The sequence below is a fragment of the Nanorana parkeri genome, unplaced genomic scaffold (assembly GCF_000935625.1).
Source record: "Nanorana parkeri isolate BGI_ZX_2015 unplaced genomic scaffold, ASM93562v1 scaffold68, whole genome shotgun sequence".
Lineage (NCBI taxonomy): Eukaryota > Metazoa > Chordata > Amphibia > Anura > Dicroglossidae > Nanorana > Nanorana parkeri.
In genome coordinates this window covers 888,561-908,614 of record NW_017306336.1, presented here as the reverse complement: position 1 = coordinate 908,614, position 20,054 = coordinate 888,561, and the positions used below count along the sequence as shown (strand labels likewise).

At 39.5% G+C, this 20,054-nt stretch overlaps 1 protein-coding gene across 1 annotated transcript in view; it reads left to right on the top strand.

Moving 5' to 3' along the window:
* Positions 1-20,054, top strand: part of TMEM132D (transmembrane protein 132D) — a 525,431-nt gene that overhangs the window by 369,686 nt on the left and 135,691 nt on the right. The window contains exon 5 of the mRNA XM_018576480.1: positions 16,949-17,092. Within this exon, the coding sequence (XP_018431982.1) occupies positions 16,949-17,092 (144 nt within the window). The remainder of the gene's footprint in view (positions 1-16,948; positions 17,093-20,054) is intronic.

Sequence of the window (20,054 nt, the reverse complement as noted above, 5' to 3'; positions counted from 1 at the left end):
TTAATGTCTGGTAGGAATTTTAAGGAGGAACCCCACCCCCAAACATGGGGAAAAAAAATGCATAGGCCTGGCAGGGCAGGAAAGGGGGGACAAGCGAGTGCTTGGGGCAACTCGGAATAATAACGTGCTGGATTAGTGTGATCCTAGTTCATTGTATTACTTCATTGCTGTATGTGTATAGGCCCATGCCTTGGCTGGCGCTCGTGCAGAACAAGTGTCTTGGGCAAACTCACCGGCCCAAGTGGCTCCGTCGGCTAAAGGGGGGACAAGCAAGTGCCCCCCCTCCCTGCCATATGAGACCCCATGCCCACGGTACTGGAATTGTGCTATTCCAGGGTCGCCCCTGCAAAAGCACCTTGTCCTCGTGCCCATGGGGACAAGGGCCTCTTCCCCACAAGCCCTGGGGCATTGGTTGTGGGGGTGCGGGCTGGGGGGCTTATTCACATCAGGGTACCCTTTTAATAAAGGGGCACCCAGATGCGGCCTCTTCCATTGTGAATAAGTAATGAAGAATCTCACAGATTCCGGCGAAATATAAACAATTGGGTAGAGCTAGTGGTGACATCATTGCTAGCTCCGCCCAACTGTTTACTTTTGGCTGGCACCTGCCAGAGTCTTGTACCAGGTCCCAGGTAAAAACAACAACTCCGCCCAGTTGTTTTTGTTTAATGACAGATCAGTGCCCCCAGGTCATTTGAGAACGCTGATCTGTCATTACAACTGGGCGGAGTGAGCTGTGAGATCACGGCTGGCTCCCCCATCTGTCATTTGCATGGAGAACGGTCAGCACTTCGGCCGAAGCTACGGCTGGATCCTTCGGCTCTTTTGTTAATAACTCTAAATTTTACTACTAGTAGTCCATAACAACAAGTATTCGTTCACAGTATACCTCGGAGTTGCAATGTCTGTCTGCTGCAAACCCCTTCCTAAATGACTTATTCGCTTGGCTTAAAAGATGTAACAAAGCAGACCTGAAAAAGAGGAGGCTTTATACTTATCTGTCCCACTGTTCATTCCTCCAATCTTCCCTCTCTCTTTTGCAGAGCAATGGTCTCTTCACATTAGCCCCACTGGGTGGATTTGATGCTCCATTCCCCCTGCACTCTGTACTTTCCTCTGCAGGCTGCTACGTCACTGCAGGGCACTGTAGTAACATAAGGATTGTCAGAAGGACTTGCAGTGTGTAGCAAGGGACTCAGGCATTAAACACTTCTGGAAGTGCAAAATGTGAGAATTCTTTGGGCAGTCATATATCTTGAATAGGTTGAAGATTGGAGCAATGGGTGGTGGGATAGGTGAATATAAAGCCCTTTCTTCTGCAGGTCCTGCTCTGCCACATTGTTTTACCAAATGACACAGTCACTTTAACAATTATAATTTTATTAGAAGTACGAACATGTTTACTGTTTAGTTATTTTACTGATACAGGAGGTAACCAGAAAAAGTCAATCTCATTGTGTAAGGGCGAGTAATTTAATTAGATCTATATCACACTCTTCATTTAACTAAGTATGTGTTTTCTTTTCGGTATAGGACAAATCAAGCAAAGAGTATGGGTTTACACTTATAATTACTTCAATAAACTTAAACATAGATACACTGCACTGTTATGGCTTCTTTCACACTTTTTGATAATTGATTTTGTTTAGGTCTACAACTCCACGAGCAAATATTTTACCTCTGCTTTGGATTTTGCCAATTGATATAATAGGAGTACTCAAGACAAAACCTTTATATTATCTGAATTATTTTCAATGACGAATTAGAATGAAAGACATCACACATTTATACACTGAATAATTGTGTGCCCAGTTTCAATGCACATTAAAATTTGAATACACTCAGCATTTCTCTGTTCTCAGAAATAGAATGGCAAGAAGCATACCTCTGAAGTGGTCCTTGGTGGTATAAAAATGTTATTTTCTAAGATCAAAATATTGCTTACATGTATTAAAAATGTGTCTATTAAAGTATTACAAAGGCAGGGCATGTTTACCTTAATGCATTATCTGCTTTAAGGTAAAAAATTCCCAGTACCTTTCCATGTCCCCATTCTCCCCAAACTTACCTGTCGCTTGTCACCGCTGCCGGTCCCCGAAGTGATCCACCGTTCACGAACTTCCCAGTTGCGGGAGAGGATACTGATGGCAGAGGAGCCAGAGGCTCATGCTGTCATTAATCAACCTGTTGGGTGGGGAGGAGGGGCGTGGGCAGCCACAGGGCACATGGATGCACACAGCAACTGCGGGCACGGCCGGGAACATGCATGTATGGGTGCCTCCTCAGCTGATGGAGGCACCAATGGTGGGGGGCGGGCGGAGAGCGATGCAGGGACCCAGTAGAAAACAATTAATTAAAAACAGTTGTTTTTTTTTAAAACAACAAAGGATATGTTTTCATTGTGGGCCTCCCAAGCCCATGCATAAACATTGTTAAGGTTTAATGTCACTTTAAAGCTGTATCCCTGGCAACATCCCTTGAGACAAGATCAAACTTTTTTTCCCCTTGTTTAGCATTATTTAGCACTAGACATGTGCACTGCCAAAAAATTTGTTTCGTTTTAAATTCGGATTTGTGTTATTTCGTTTTTCGGGATTCGGGTGTGAAAGTCAATTCGGATTCGGAATTCGGATTCGGACGAAATTCGGTAGCGGTAGGTCAAACGTTCGTTTCGTTTTCTGTTCTTATTCGTTTCTTATTCGTTTCTTATTCATTTCTTATTCGTTTCTTATTCGTTTCGTTCGTTCGTGACATTTGAGGGGGAAAAAATATTTTTCTCCTTCTCTAATGTCACTTTGCTCCAACGAACGAAACGAATAAGAAACGAATAAGAACCGAAAACGAAACAAAGTCAACTCAAAATGAAGTAAAATAAAAGCATATAGCGTACCACAGACCTTAGCTGACATTATTAGTAGGAATGAGTATGTCAGCCTAGGTTCAATTGAAGTGCTGTTTGTCAAGCCAGACATAAAGAATTAAAATTGTAAACTTTAATCCAAACTCCATTTAAGTCTAAGGGGCAGGGGGTGAATCTCGAAAATCAATTCTGTAAATTTTCAAGGAAAATAGGCAAGGGATTGTCAAACAAAGGGCATAAGGAGCTGGGCACTGCCATGGAAGATATGAACAAATTAATTTAAAAAAAAACACAAAAATGTCAGACGGGCAACTGCAACAAAGTTGCAGACTTTGTGGGATGTGCTACACCACAGTGGCAGACTCCACCAGTTGGAACAAAGCAGCTTGAAAGTCAGTAATTTTTCCAAGCTGGCATTGATTCTGGGCATGGGGCTGATTGGGAGAACATTTTTCTTCTTCTCCAGCAGCTGGGAAAGAGACACCTGCCTAGTCAAGGATGTTGCAGGTGATGGCAGGGTATGGTTAGTATAAAGTAAAACAAGGTTCAAGCCTACAATAGGCCCTAGTGTGCATGGTACCATGCTGCCACTTTTGTCAGATTTCCATTTCATCACTTGAGGCCCCAGATGTTGCTGCAGGCAGAAAATCTTAAAGTGGGGAGAGAGGTGGAAAGGGAGGAGCAAAGAGGAGTGTGAACCTTTTGCTGATGACCATTATCATTGATATGCTGCTTCTACTGAGCTATGTGGTGAAGTGTGTCCTTATGCATATGGTACACAAACAACTGCTACATTTACCATGTTTCATATGCTGCAAGGAGAGTCTGCAAACCACTGTGGTACTGTTGGCAGCAGATATGTTAAAAAGGCCCGGACTGCTGAGATATGTGGAGCAGCCCTGGGGATAGCAGTGGCCTGCCCTGTGAGCCAGTGACATCTGATTGAATAGGACGGCTGCTCCATCCACCTCTAAGCAAGCTGCCACTGGCCGTGGACAAAATTCTGCCTGACTGATATTGCGACTTAACTTCACTTTCCTCCTCTATAATCTCACTTTCCTCCTCTAAACCAGGTACAGTCTGCTACCTCATCATCCTCACCCTGCTCATTACTCAGGTCAAACTTCTGCACATGCTCTGGCTGTATAGAATGCCCACTGCCAAAAAGAAAAGGCAGATATGCTGTATCTCTCAAAGATGTAGCCCAACCACTGCTTTTTGATGCCGAACCCATGATAAATACAATAGAGTGCTATATCAATAGAGGGATTGAGGATGTGCTGCTTTTGTGCACTTAACAATGCAACAATATAAGGTGATGTGCTACAAACAAAGGGCAACTTTACTTTTGCCAGTATGAACAAAAAACAAAAACAAAAAAAGAAGCGATGCGACCGAATGGGAATAGAATGTATGTGACTGAATTCGGTAGGAAATGGAATGGGGTGGAGGAGACGGTTTGGGGTCATCCGTGGTGTGCAGTAATAAACCGTGGTGGCTACAATTGCTTCCAGGATATTGTTGGTTGATCCGACTTGGCCGAGAAAACAAAATGAAATATATGGATGAAAATTGAGCAATGTGTAAGTCAACGTGTGGCCATGTAGAGACTCACCATGAGGTTACGAGTGATGTGATGTGATCGGCGAGGGATGTATTCTGTTGGTTCCAATGCTGATGGGGAAGTAGACTGATTATTTAGTAGAATGCCAGTTGGTGTGCAGATTTGATGGTTGCCGATTAGGAAGGAGGGTCCAGCTGGGAAATGGTGCTTGGTAAGTGAGGCGTTAATTGCTGTTGATCCTGTAGTCTCTCTGTGTGCACCAAAGTTACTTTTTGTATGCGTGTTATGGTTTTTATTTTAATTATCAATTTTACATGCAAGTCTTCTCAAAACGTATAGCTTGGCTTAAGTTGATGCCAGGTCACTGAATCACCCACCAGATTAACATATGAAGGTGCTGGCAATTAAATTTACTCCTGCAGCTCTTTAGGGCCAGATTAAGAGTTTTTTTTATGTGTGGCATTATACTGAGTAATGTGATTACACAGTTCATGTGGAATATTTCATTAATTCTTAGAGATACAGATATATGCAAAAATACAAAAGATACAGCAAGGTACACTTTATTTTAAATGTCACAATATTGTACTTTACTACAACACACAAACTCCTGGCAGCAGACATATGCCCATGCCTTGCTAGTGTAGTGCTTTTTAAAATAGCAAAAGAGGTGCACCTAGGATTAATAAGACTTGCTCCAATCAAAAGTATATATGTTACTGAATTACCTAGTTAATAATCAAAACATTTTTTACCAAAATAATAATTGGTAGTGTTGTATGGGACTCTCTTGTATTATTATTATTATTATTATTATTATTATTATTATTACATAGTATTTATATAGCACCAACAGTTTGTGCAGCACTTTACAATGTAAGGAAGACATTACAAATACAATACAATTCAAGACAGGATGGTAAGGAGGGCCCTGCCCCTGAGGGCTTACAATCTGAAAGAGGAGGGGGAAATGATACATGAGGAGGTAGCTGTGTGGGGATGAATTGTTTGAGAATGTGATGGTTCAGTGGTTAGGTTGAGGTGGGATAGGCTTCCCTGAAGAGAAGAGTCTTCAGGGAACGCCTAAAGACAGTCAGGGTGGGAGATAGACGGACAGGTTGTGGTAAAGAGTTCCAGAGGATGGGAGAGACTCTAGAGAAGTCCTGGAGGTGAGTATTAAACTGTATTATAACTCTATTATATTGTATATAACTGTACTCTCTCCCTTTACTTTGTAAATAAAACTGTTGGTGTTATATAAATGAGTGAATAATAATAATAATAATAATTAGATTCATCTTCTAACATCAACATCATCAAGTGGGGAAAACAATGCAGCAACCTGTCTAGATGTATGCAAACTGTGAAATGGACAGTGAAGTATGGTACAGTTGTAATTATTGCGGATGAGGCTAGATCACCCCTAGACTGACATAGATTTTTATTGGTCCTTATCTGTGTAACAGCTCTCTCTTTCGGTTCAGGAACGAGTGAAACTCTTCTGAATTGTCCTGTCAGTCTAGAAATAACATTGCAACTAAATCTGAGGGATTAAGAAACAAATGAACAGAACATAAAGAACATATTTATTTCTTTGAAAAAGAAGTTGAAACTATATACAACTGTACACACTGTATTGTTGGGATTGTTTCCAGCAAGGTAGGGCATACACGGGTAGATTTTCAAACAAATGTGCATACGAAAAATCCTGTCAGAACATTCAATAATACCATCAGAGATTTGGCAATTGTCGTTCAAAATTTAATTTGATTTTCATTTGCATTTAATATTTGATTTTGAAATGAATGGTGTTTTCTGTGCGAAAACCACATTCCCCGTTAGAATTCAGTTCAAGATAAATTTTCCAAAATTCTCCTTCAAATTTTTTTATCACCGTGGTTGAAAATGATGATTGATTTGACCAAAGCTACTATTATAAAGTTGAATGAACATTTCAAAATCGATTTTGCTTGTTTAAAATACTAGCTGCATATAACCTACTTAAGACTGTAGGTAATGTTTACTACTCCTCATAAAATTAAGCCTTGTGTCAGAACCACCTATCTTAGGGAAGTAGACGAGGGAGACCTCTCTTGCAGCTCAAGTCCAAGAACCCCTGGATTTGGAACAGGTGCACAAGAACAAGAGAGACATGAGTGATGGTAGTAGCGAAGTCCAAGACAAGCCAGGTTAGCAACAGTCAAGCAGCGAGGTACCAGAACAGCAGACAAGACATAGTCAGAGATGGGCTGGGTCAGCAATTTGCGGGCAGCGAAGTACAGAGCAGCAAGCAGGAGCGTGGCCACTAAGAAGCCAAGATCGAGGGAATCCAGAAGAGCAGAAGAATGTTCAGCCAAGCTGGGTCAATAACAAGAGATCAGAATGCAGGGTACAAGAATCAGGTGCAAAGAACAGCTGAAGACCAGTCAGCCTTGGAGGCTAGAACATCATCACCTTAAATAGCTTGTTTGGCGTGAACATCCACAACGCATGTGTGCACACGAACACAGGCTTGCACACGCCTGTGTAAAGGCACCTGGTGGTGCACAATTTTATGAGCCAAACAATGCCCTTGCCTGTAAGCTCATGGGCCAAGCCTGGCTTCCTGACACCTTGTCAGAGCTGAGTGAAAGTTCTTGGCTCAGGGTGTCCTTAGTTGGGCAGATAATCAGTTATAGTGATGCAAGCTGGGGCATCTGCATGTCACTGATATTGCACAATGCTAGGACTTGACATTATATCTGTCCCCTATTTAATAGGTCAGCACTCAATGAAGGGATTTCTCTCTTTTCTGTAGCAAAGAAAGAATGGTTACTAAATGATAGCAAAGACTTTTCATGATTTTTGACACATTTGACACATTTTCTCACAAGTGATGATTATTACTAATGAGTTCAGCTATACTATACACAGCCTAAATGTTGGACATGATACATGAATTTGTAGAATACTGAGTCATGTATGGCTGTTCTTACAGTATGTGTTTCAAGACTAATTCACTCAGTGAATTTAAATTGGACAAATTGCTCTTAAACTGCCAGGAAACAAGAGTGTTATAGGGAAGGGTTTCTGATATTGTAGCAATCCCTACTTCATAGCAAACATAATTGGTGTTGAAATGAAGAAAACCTGAACGAGTAAATAAGCAATAACAATAAACAGAAAGAGGACTCTTATTTAACCAATGGATGGCTACATAGCATCAGAACACAAAGTGGATGAAATACTATGACCCTTTATCACTGTACAAGCCAGTGAAAATGTATTTATGTATTAAAAGAAAGGTTTAATCATTAGGATTCTTTGCTTTCTCAAAGCAAAACCTTTCCTATACATGATGAAAGCCATCCCTCAGCAGGCAGAACAGTTTCTATTTTGAAAGCTGTACAGAGATCCTGTAGGCCAGCTGTGCAAAGTATAATTTGCTTTAGTGTCACTTATAATTTTAATACGCCTGGAAATTATTTTTCTCTCAACACTGATGGAGGTTTAAAATGCGTTGTATTTTTTTTTTATTCCATTTTAATGCACTGTGCAAAATGGTCAAATGAATAGAGATAAAAAAGGGTGCAGATTGCTCTCAAAAGGCAGCTTTCCATTTGCTAAAAAACAGTACTTTGATTATTGGAGTAAAGGTTGCTCCTTTTAATAGAACAAAGAGTTTCTTTGAACATGAGGTTCTGACTGATTGTATGTTCAGCCATTTTGTAAGAGTAAAGCAGTAGGGGGAGACATTTCCGGGCTTTCTTTCTTCATTTTGTCCCTTTGAACCATAGTCTTAGACATACTGGTGGACTTTTGACATTCTTACGTGGGAAATACATTTTTGGGATGCTTAATATATTTCTATGCACAGTGAATTCACAGCGTGTAGAAAGAAGTAATATTCCCACTGTACAGAGAATGGAGGAGCATCTCTAGTATATGTTGTAAACAAAATAATTTCCTTTGACTTAGCAAGAAGAAAGATTTAAAATGACAATTTTTGGTCCACTGATGCTTTGGCATCTCATACCATTACCCAGTAAAATTGGCAGTTGGTATGTGGATCATCCATAAATGATGTCTCTCACTGAGGGTGAGAGGATAAATTGAGACTTGTGAATTTTGATGATGTGGGACCCCGTTTGACAACTATTGTAACATTACAAATGTTTTAATATGTTCAGCATTTAGAACTAGCAAGTTTCAGTAGCTGTTCATGATCATGGAATACCAGCAGTTTGTAGCTGCATAGTTTAGCACTGTAGTCGATTTTAGCAGCAACTGCGTAACTAGATAGAAATTGTCAGAAAAAAAATGTCAGAGAGTTGTAGCTGCTAGAAAGCAGTCGGTGTGACATGGACCTCTTATCTGTACTCTTTTGGTAGTAATTTCCTGCTTATTTGATTGGCTGACTGAGCTTGACAGACGTCTGCACTAAAATGCAAGTAAAATTTTAGGCATCCCTTGCGATAGGAATGTAATTTGTGGTGACAATGGTGAGATATTTGCTAGATATTCCCTAATGGTTAATTACTTCCAAAGGGATGCAGACACTGCAGCTTTCCTCATTAGAACACAGAAAGTCCACCAGCTAATTGTAATAAGCCCAGATTCTCCCATTCAGGAATCAGTTTGGAAAGGACATGTTGCAACAGGGGAGTATTTTTTCGCAACAAAATTGTAGTACTCTTTATAGTTGCAAGCTTTCGGGATGTGTTGGGTTACTACTGTAGTCTTTATACATGTATGAATCCAATGTATAAAGAAGAATATAAGTCATCCCAAAACCTTCCAGCTTTAATGACTTGGGTTGGGCATTAAAGGGTATCCCTTAAACTTCAATCTTTCTGTATTCTCAGGATGATGCATCTATAAACACGGTGCATACTTTTTGTAAGAAATTTCAGTGTAAATACATCTTTTAATCTTTTTGGGAGTAGTCATCTGACCACAAAGCTGCAGCTTTTTAATGAGGCTCTGATGGCTGTATGCAGGGAATGCTCTGCCCTCCCGACAACATGGAAGCAGTGGAAGCAAGCAGGTGACATTGTGGCTCTTTCTAATTAGGCCCCATTATTGATCCACTCATTAACACAGAGGAGTTACTTCATTACTGCCACATGGCTGCTCAGAAAAAAAAGTGTTTATACTCAATTTCTTACAATCAGTATGGGGCCATGTATATGTGTAGTGGGGTAGAATCTTTTAAAAGTGGGTTATTTGTAGCTTTTTCTTCTACTTTGGGGAAGTTAATGATTGACTATATATACAGTACATATATACACTTAATATGACTAGAAATAATAACACTTATGCTAAATATACCTGACCCATAAAATAAAATCTGTTGTGAATTAAAATAATGTTTCAACTACTAACAAAAACTAACAAAATAAGGTGGTGACCTTACTGCACTTGTTGTGTTTACTGAAAAGGCTCTACAATCATATATTTTGTACTTTACACTTCCTACAAATAGCTACAAATTGTACATGTTGTTATGAATCACCACACCATTGTTGAAAACTGATATGAGCAAGTACAAGTACTTTTGTAGATCATAATAAATCCAAATGATCTCCATCACAAGCTGTCCTGTGCCCGCTGTGATCTTCTCTTTCAGCTGAGTATTATCCAGAATTTACCGGTGTATTTCTTACATTTAATATACAAAATAATAGATTTTTTTCCATTTTTTAAAGTCTGTGGTAACAGCCAGATACATAAGTATAAGATAGAAATATGGTAATGTGGTTTTGAAATGTAGTCCTTCCATCATAAGGCTCTAAAATAATATATTTTGTACTTTACACTTCCTACAAATAACTACAAATTGTAAATGTTGTTATGAATCACCACACCATTGTTGAAAACTAATCTGAGCAAGTACAAGTACTTTTGTAGATCATAATAAATCCAAATGATCTCCATCACAAGCTGTCCTGTGCCCGCTGTGATCTTCTCTTTCAGCTGAGTATTATCCAGAATTTACCGGTGTATGTCTTACATTTAATATACAAAATAATAGATTTTTTTTCCATTTTTTAAAGTCTGTGGTAACAGCCAGAGACATAAGTAGAAGATAGAAATATGGTAATGTGGTTTTGAAATGTAGTCATTCCATCAAAACTTGTCAGCAGATTATTGCAGGTTCATGTTTTAAGAACAGGAAAATAACTAGTAGGTGGCCTGAGTTCAAGGGCAGCTTGATTTTTACTATTGAACATACTTGATTCTAGTCTGCAGCTGCAGTGAATTAAGCTTCATTTAATTCTTAATGTGATTCTAAGTACATTTTCAGCTGATGTAGGCAACGATTTAAAGGGAAAATATAGTTTATTTTCAGTGAGCACATATTTTTGATTGATTTTGTATAGGTTCAAAGGATATAGGTGAGTATAACTGATACTTTTGAACCTAGACAAAAATGAACATTTAACCCTTGCAGTGCAGGGGTAGGCCCACTGCAGGGGTTAAGAAAAAGTTTTCCTAGCGTTCTTTAATTATTATTGGAGTGTTAACCTTAAACTGTATCCACTAAAGCAGGGGTGCCCATTAGGTAGATCGTGATCTACCAGTAGCTCACGAAGCTGATGCTGGTAGATCACAAAGGGTGTGAATGGTGGCCCCTTTATTCCATTTTGGTATATTTATTTAGCTATGCACACGTAATTACCTATTAGCCTGAGTATGCTGAGCCAAGCTCCCTGACACCTTTCTGGTGGATACTGGTGGTTGAAGTGCTATGTATTACATCAAAGAATATTAGTTTACACAGCCTGTTCCAAAATACAGCAAGTTGAGCCAGGAGAGAGAGCGGGGAGAGACAGCCAGGAGGATGAACAAGGAGAGACAGCCAGGAGGATGAACAAGGAGAGACAGCCAGGAGGATGAGCAAGGAGAGACAGCCAGGAGAGAGAGAGAAGGAGTTTTTTTTTCGCTGGTAGATCTCATGCAGCTTGTCATTTGAAAAGTGGATCTTAACACAAAAATTGTGAGCACCTCTGCACTAAGGTGTAGTAAAACGATTTTTTTAGATGCAAACAGAAGTAAGAGGAAGTCTTTGCAGTGTGTGTGTAATTCTCCTTTTAGACAGCTGCCATTGTAACAGTTGTCCCATTGGAAGAATTCTCATCATCTCCTGTTGTGTTGATGTTACAACCTTATCTAAAACTAAGAGGGTTATTGACAAAGCTAGCCGAAGGATCACCCAAAGCGTATTCACATTTTAAAACTATTTTTTCAACGTTTTTTTCCCGACTTTTTAACACTATTTGCTATTCTGCTCCGTACCACGGAGGAGCAGGCAGAATAGATGAAGCAAATGCCGCTAGGCGGCATTTGGCTTTTCACTCACTGCCGTTCGGCCACTATGTGAATATGGGCGAACGGCAGCGAGTGAGGTGCCAGAGCTTCGGCTCAGCCGATCCAGATGTTGGATCAGCAGAGTCAAAGTCCTTCTACACTTTGGCTCAGCCGAACATGCAGAGCATGTTCGGCTGACCAAAGTGCAGCCTAAGCCAGCTGAGCCATAGTGAACGTTGCTCAGCTCACTTCACTATGGCTCGGTTATTCACTCAGTTGCCTTCGGCAGCTTTGTGAACAACTCTGTAAATAAAAAAAAATAGGGTATATATACATTTTAAAGTATTTTTGTATGACACATTCTTAAATAAATGTCCTTTTATATTTTACAGAGATTAGACATTAGAGGGACCTTTTTGTTGCTTGAATCAATTGCTTTGTCTCTATTTTAAAGGAAATTCCGACTTCACTTCGACATGCTCAGTGGCACAGAAAGTATTTTAGTTGTATTAATAGCCAAAACAACAGGTTTCCTTTTATCAATTTGTGGGATAAAACATAGGGAGTCGTTGTTTTCATTAAGTCAACCAACTTGTAGACCTAATTATTAGTAGCTTCCACTTGGTATTTACTTAGCTAGTGTATTTAAACACATTTGTTTTTTTTTTCTTTTCTGACTTCCAGTGCTCCTGAAAGCCATCTGCATTTGGCAGTGGTCATGGCTTATAAAGCAGACAGCAGGTTTATTTAGGTAAATTGTGGGTTGGGAGGCCAGATGAAAATCTAGAAGTCTGCAGAAGCCCAGTTTCTACCTTTTTATCAGTATCTCTTTGTGGTGCTGATTTTTTAATTTCTGTGGATTTGATTAGCATAGGACGTGTTTTTTTGTAAATGCTAAATGTTTGAAGACAACTTTTATGAAAACGATTGAATTCTGGTAATTGTATGGGATTAATACCTGCAGTGATAGTGTTTATATGCAGACCAAGCTGTCCAACAAAAGTGGCAGGTTCAGGGGTTGGGTTAAATCAGATACCACTGCCTGCGGTGTCTACAAAGGTGCCTACAATGGTGCCTACAACGGTGCCTACAACGGTTAAAAAATGCTGCTGAAAAATTATTATCTGGAGCTAGGCTTGAATTAGTTTGTCTCTTAATTACTTTACTTAAAACTATACTCTTAAGACTACCCTGTCCACAGGATGAGGCCACCACTGCGCAATTTCACTGCAGAAAAATCAGCGTTGTCACCCTATTAGTGGTGGGTGATAAAATTGACAAGTAATACAACTATGTTACAGGTTGGCTTACAAAAGTTGTGTTAATGCTTTTGACAAACTGCGCCATATATGTAATTTTTTTATTTTGGCTATAGCTTCACTTTACTCTTTTACAATGTACAGTGCTGATTGGAAAAAAGGCAGATTTAATTTAAAAAATACACAATAATGGTAAATTGAAAACTTTGATTTAGAATGCCATAACCATGACACAGGTAACCAATAGGATTGTAGAATGTGTAGCTCAGTGCACAATCTTTACTGGCAATGTTCCTACACAAATGATTGTGATTATGTGCTATAAGGGGTTCATTTATATATTAATTTACTCATCAGCGTCATGTGAGAGTACTAGTGCTGTGTGAATGAAATCCAGCCGGTTATACACCGGGTGGATCTTTTATAATTGAACCCCTAGGTGTATTTCCAACAATTGTTTAGACCATGGACAATACCAAAAGATATTAACTGGTTCTCAAATACAATCACAGAGACAATATTGAAATTGATGTGGATGTATTGCCTTTTATGAAAATAGTAGAATATACTGTATTTATTGTACTACACATGACACAATAAAGCTATTATTATGTTACAAAACTTACCACCATGCGTTTTCTCCCTTTACATGAAATTAAGTTAATTTTTGACACTGTAGGCTCAACTTACAAAGCTTTAATGCTTGATAAGCATAACATGTGTCTGTAAATTTAAAATTTCATTGGACTTAAAATAAGTGTGTAGTAAGTGTTTTTGTAAAATAAGTATTCTTATCCTGGTGTGTTAGCTTTATGAATTGAGCATTTTATCTTTATTAGTTTTACAGCTGCTGGTATCACAACAACTAGTAGAAGCGCAATCATGCTTCTAGCGAAAGAATCATCTCCTGTGACTAGATCTAATATTTCCCCATTGCAGGTACACCAGCATCAGCCTAAAAATAGAATTATTGCCACTGGGTACAGTAGATGTTAATGTGTTATGGCATTTTTTTGGAAGACTACTTGAGATGCCACCTTGCTGGGTATTCAGGTCAACAAGCAAAGTAAGGTCTGACAGGCTCTTGTGTTTCTTCTAAACACAATTCTGTTCCTTACAGCTACAAATGTCAGATGTGTCTGATGTGTCTGAAAGGAGGGTGAAGGTGATCTTGCCACCTTTTCTGTGCTAAGCAAACACCAGTCACTAAGGCTGAAATGTAATTGAGTTCTGTCTTGCCATATTGCACAGAGATTGTGAAGACTACACCATTACTGTCCATGTGATATATTAAGTACATCCTAAAATAATTATACATAAACATAACAAATGTACACTGTTTCCAAATATAACTAGACAAGTTTTACTATTCTACTAAAATGTATAATGTAATTTGGCTCATTATAAGTATTCCTTGCCAAGAATGCTCAGTTTTAACAGATCTAACATGTTTTTTTTTCTTTGAGAATTTTGAAAAGTAAAATCTCCGAGTATAGGTAACTTTAAACACCACATGTTCACATTCTGTAATGATACAAACCTATAGGCTTATTTAATCAATGTTTAGCTTTGCATTATATGTTTGTGCATGTTGCAGGGACGTTTTGTACTTGGGTAAACCCAAAATCCTGCTGTAGAGTAGTAAAGCAAACATTAGAGAGCTTTTAAGAACTATCAATTTCTTGTTTATAGCATTTAAAGGCGGCTTCAATTTCTCATGAACTCACAGCTATATGTTAGAGAAGCAATGATATAGAAAGTTGAGGTGCATGTATGGGGACTGCTTTACCTGTTAATGGCTTTGTAATTCTAAACAGCCAGTGCTCTGTGCCACTTTACCCTGTTAGGCAGAACAACCAGCTCCTCTGCAGCAGCATGATCAAGAACACACCCCAATGTACTGATTGAACAATAAAGGAGCAGCAGCACAGCAAGAATTCATTGTTCCTCCTTTGTCCCCCTGTCAACAGGTTCACTGTTCAATTCTGGGTATTGCTGGGCAAGGAATGAATTCAGGCTGATATCAGGACAAATTGTCATAATAATATTTGCATTTAACAACACATCTTATGTTTTCCGATGCATAACATAACTACATAATTTTTTTCTACGTCTGCCTAGGGTTAGACTTTAAACGGTAATTCCACTTTCCCAGGCGAATTTGGGAAAATGGAATTACCACCACCAATATGCCCAACGAGTGCTCGAAAATGGCGAGCACTCATTAGTCAGTGCAGTCACCTGACCACACTGACCAATGAGTGCTCACCATTTGCGAGCAGAATTTGAAACACCAAGTGCAGGGCATCGCTGCTGTGTACAGGGTACAGATAGTACACTGGCAGCCGTGGATGGGAAGGAGAGTTTTGGTTAAAGGTAAGAGCAGCAGCGTGGCGTGGGGCGATTGGTGCAGGTTGGTGGTGGTAATTCCACTTTCCCAAATTCATCTGGGAAAGTGGAAATCCTCTTTAAAGGTCATACTCTGCTAGAATTTCATTGGAACATTCATTCAACATTGTTTGTCAATCTAAGCGGGCATTTCTACACTGACCAAAAATGTGAGAGGGCTTTACACTGGTCACCAAAATGGCGAGCACTCATTAGTCAGTGCAGTCACCTGACCACACTGACCAATGAGTGCTCACCATTTGCGAGCAGAATTTGAAACACCAAGTGCAGGGCATCGCTGCTGTGTACAGGGTACAGATAGTACACTGGCAGCCGTGGATGGGAAGGAGAGTTTTGGTTAAAGGTAAGAGCAGCAGCGTGGCGTGGGGCGATTGGTGCAGGTTGGTGGTGGTAATTCCACTTTCCCAAATTCATCTGGAAATCCCCTTTAAAGGTCATACTCTGCTAGAATTTCATTGGAACATTCATTCAACATTGTTTGTCAATGTAAGCGGGCATTTCTACACTGACCAAATATGTGAGAGGGCTTTACACTGGTCACCAGTGCAAAGGGATCACTTCTCTACTGATCACCATTGTAAGTGGGCAGTGCACTGACCCCTAATGTAAGAGGGCAACCAATGACCACCAATGTAAAATGGCACTTCACTTACCACCAATGTGACAGGAACCTCTCCAATGACCACTAATGAAAGGGGCAGTACACTAAAACAACAATAAAAGTGGAGCATTTCAATCACTACCACTGTAAGGGGGAACTTCTTACCTAACCATTTCTGTAATCGTTTAATTATTTGGGACATAAAGTAAAGAGGTGACAGGTTTTCTCTACTAGAGCCACATTAACTGATTTTTATGAAGTTTACCTGCAGTTGTAAATACATCAGTCATTGGTAAAGTATGGTCCGAGTTGCTGTATATTCAATATACTGGCAAGATCACTCTCTTGTGAAACCTACAGTTAGGTGCAGATGACTTGCCTGATTTGTTTGTCCACAGTTTGAGTTCTAGAGGATACTACTAAGCCTGGGTCTCATCTCTAGTGTGCTGTTTTCACCCTTGAGATGTGTTGCTTGTATTTGTTTCTGACATTTTTTAATGTGTGTATGATCAGCATAATTTATATACTCTTATAATAAAAAATAAATAAAAAAAAGTGCTTCCATTTCATTTCTGACCATAAATATATATAGCAGACATTTTTGCCTGTTACATAAAGCAGTTGTGTTTCCTGTTTAGTAATGCAGTGCAATGTGGTGATTACTGTTCTTTTCTCTTTCAGTGCAAACCTGCAGGTCAGTTCAGATTGTATACAAACAATACTTAAATGGCTTGTCCTGCAATTTGTTTTATTTTGTTAAGGGTGCTAATCTTCAGAAATAAAAGTTATCGCCGTTGTATGAATATAGTCCTTGATGTTAATGCCGTCCTTTTACTTTTATGTAAAGCTATATTATAGTGAAAGTACAGGAAGACTATAATTTGTTAAAATATAAAGAGTTAGTTTTTTGTTATAAAGTAAATATGTTTTACTGATGATCCAAATGTAATTTTTTTTCATCGTAGGAAGCAGAGATTCTGAACACTGCTATTCTCACTGGGAAAACGGTAGCAGTCCCTGTTAAGACTGTCAGTGTAGACAGCAGCAGCTCAGTGACCGATATTTCTGATGCAGTGGAATGCAAATCATCTGATGAAGATGTCCTAAAGGTAAGATTCCTAACTGGATATAAAAGTTTCTGATGACTTTGCATGTTGTCTTTAACTTAGAAATAATAAATGCATATTCTTTATTGATTATTTATTTCTCAACATGGACTTGTGTGGATAAAAATAAATATGAGGATAATGTTGGAAAATAAAAGTGAATACAGCTAAATTCATTGCTAAATGATTTTTAAACACTTGAGTCCTTGGGCCCAAAGGATTTTCTTTTCTTCCAGTGATATCTTGGGTTCCCGCATTATATGTTTTAACATTTGTAATGTGGGAAGACAGACAGAGCTTTTATTCTGTAGCAGATTTGGATACATATATTTTTATTTCCTTGGTGTATATTGGGAATAAATGGTATAAAATGAAACATTTTCCTGTAAGTTTTACCACGTGCAACATTTGTGTACTTTGCGCATCCCCACATATTTACTCCAAAATATGATCAGCAAGGTCTGCCGAATAAAATATCACATTAGTTTAACTTTAATATAAAGGAGCAGGAAGGTAATGCTCAAAGTGAACATATGCATTAGGAGAGCTTTATTCCCCTTTAGACACACAGAAAGTAATGGTATTGCATAAATTGTTAATGTAACATTAGATTGACAAGAGCACAAATTAGTACAATGGTGACAATTTTACAGGTTTGCAGTTGCTAAAGATTCGAATGACATTGTGTTAACTAACATGAGCATTTGACACTTGCGCAATAAACGTCATCTAGATCAGGCCTTCTTAAACTTTCTCCACTCTTGACCCCTTTTTGGCCGAGGAAATTTTTAAGGGACCCCAACGTCGGTCGGTGTCTCCCCTCTCCCCTAGCGCAAGTCGGTGTGTGCCCCCCCCAGCGTCGGTCAGTCAGTACTACTAAGCCCCAGTCCCCTCCCTACCTTTACATCCAGGAGCTGTGCTCCACTGCTGCTGAATTAAAGAAAGTTCAGTCAATGTAAAAAAAAAAAAATAATCTTCCTGCGCACACGTGCTCAGGAAGGTACCAAGTGCACAGGGGGTACCGCGGCCTTAAAAACTACACTACACTGCAAATAATACAGTAAACTGAAATAAAACAATCTGGCTTGGATCCCAGACCTCCTCGGCAGCCTAAGCCCCTCACACAAGTACCGGCCATACCCCCCTGATGGCGGTCCTGGCCGGGGACTCGGATCGCGACCCCCCTGTTCACTTGCGGGACCCCACATGGGGTCGCGACCCACACTTTAAGAAGCACTGATCTAGATCATACCTGTAAAAAATAAGTCAAGGCATTTGGACTTACTGTATTTTTCTTGAAGACACTTCACTGGTCATCCAACCAGCTTTCTCAATTCAGAATGACTTATACAAAAAAATATCTGGGAATAAATATGGTGCATGTTGCTCCAATCCACATAATTTGTTAGTCACAACCAGGCGTTGATTGCATTTGCATAATTGGAGTCTAGGAGGTGTTATTAACCTGCCCAGAGAGAGGTGTTAAAACAGCATGGTATGTGGTAGACAATAGATAACCCCACCCCCACACACACACACACCTCTATTCAAGCTTGGTGTCTCCATTTCTACATAAATGGCCACTTTCACACCTCTTTTAAACTAGTCCTCCTCCCTGTCCAGGATGTGTACTTGACTGTCTTTAGCCGAATCTTGGCCAGAAGGTTTTGCTCTTCTATGCTGTGCCATACGCTTGTGTATCTGCTGTTTTGTTTCACCTACATACAATGTGAGCACTCCTCACTAGACTGAACTGCATACACAATGTTGTTCATTTTGTGTTTTGGTGTTGGGTCTTTTGGTGAACCAGTTGTTATTAACCTGTCCAGAGAGAGGTGTTAAAACAGCATTGCATGTGGCAGACAACACATACAATTATTTTTGAACACCTCTCTCTGAGCAGGTTAATAACACCTCCTAGACTCCAATTATGCAGATACAATCACCACCTGGTTGTGACTAACAGATAATGTGGATTGGTGCAACATTCACCATATTTATTCCCAAAAACTTTTTGTACAAGTCATTCTGAATTGAGAAAGCTGGTTGGATGACCATGCCCCCACCAGCTTGAAGGGTTGTACTCATGCATGTGGGGTGCATGCTTTCATGCTGTTCCCGCCAAATTCTCACTCTGCCATCTGTATGATGCAACTGAAAACATGATTCATTGGACCACATGACTTTTTTCCAATGCTTGACTGTCCAATCCTTGTGTTCCTGTGCGGATTGGAGACGTTTTATCTTGTTAGCTGCAGACAGCAAAGATGTTTGAACAGGCCTTTGGCTTCCATATCCCATACGATGCAGTGTACGGTGAACACTTGATCATTTGAGAGGATCCCTGATTAAGATCTGCAGTAATTTGATGCACTGTTGCCCTTCTGTGGTCTTGTACCAGTCTTGCCACTCTCCGTTCTGCCCTAACATTGACTAGTCGCTGACGGCCTTATATATATAATTTACATATTATAGCATATAATATATTTATTTATCTATTTTTTCACAAAATCCAGACCTTAAAAGGGGATCTGGATCTGGCCAGTGGAGACCCAATCCAGACCCCCCATGCCACTCTGCAGCAATAGATCACTTCCAATAGTGATCTATTGCTGGCTGCCAGAAGTTCCAGCACCAGTGCCTCCAGTTACAACACCACATCAGCTTTTAAGTTCTGGTTTCAATTTTAAGCTGTACAGGGACAAATAACCACTGTCCCTGTGCTGTTTTAAAATGCACCCAAGACTCAAGTGGTTAAACAAACTGACTGTAACTCAAGCATACTTTAAAATAGCATTTTAGAAAATGGTTATAAACAAATAATTAGAATGTTGGTTACCCTGAAAGCAAGCTCATTTTAACTCAAATATGTGTTTTAGTGTTTTTGCCGTTTTAACTTATCTGGCTGAATGTAATAGGTACTTCGCTCAGACAAAGAGAAAAAAAATTTAAATTGCTTAAACTT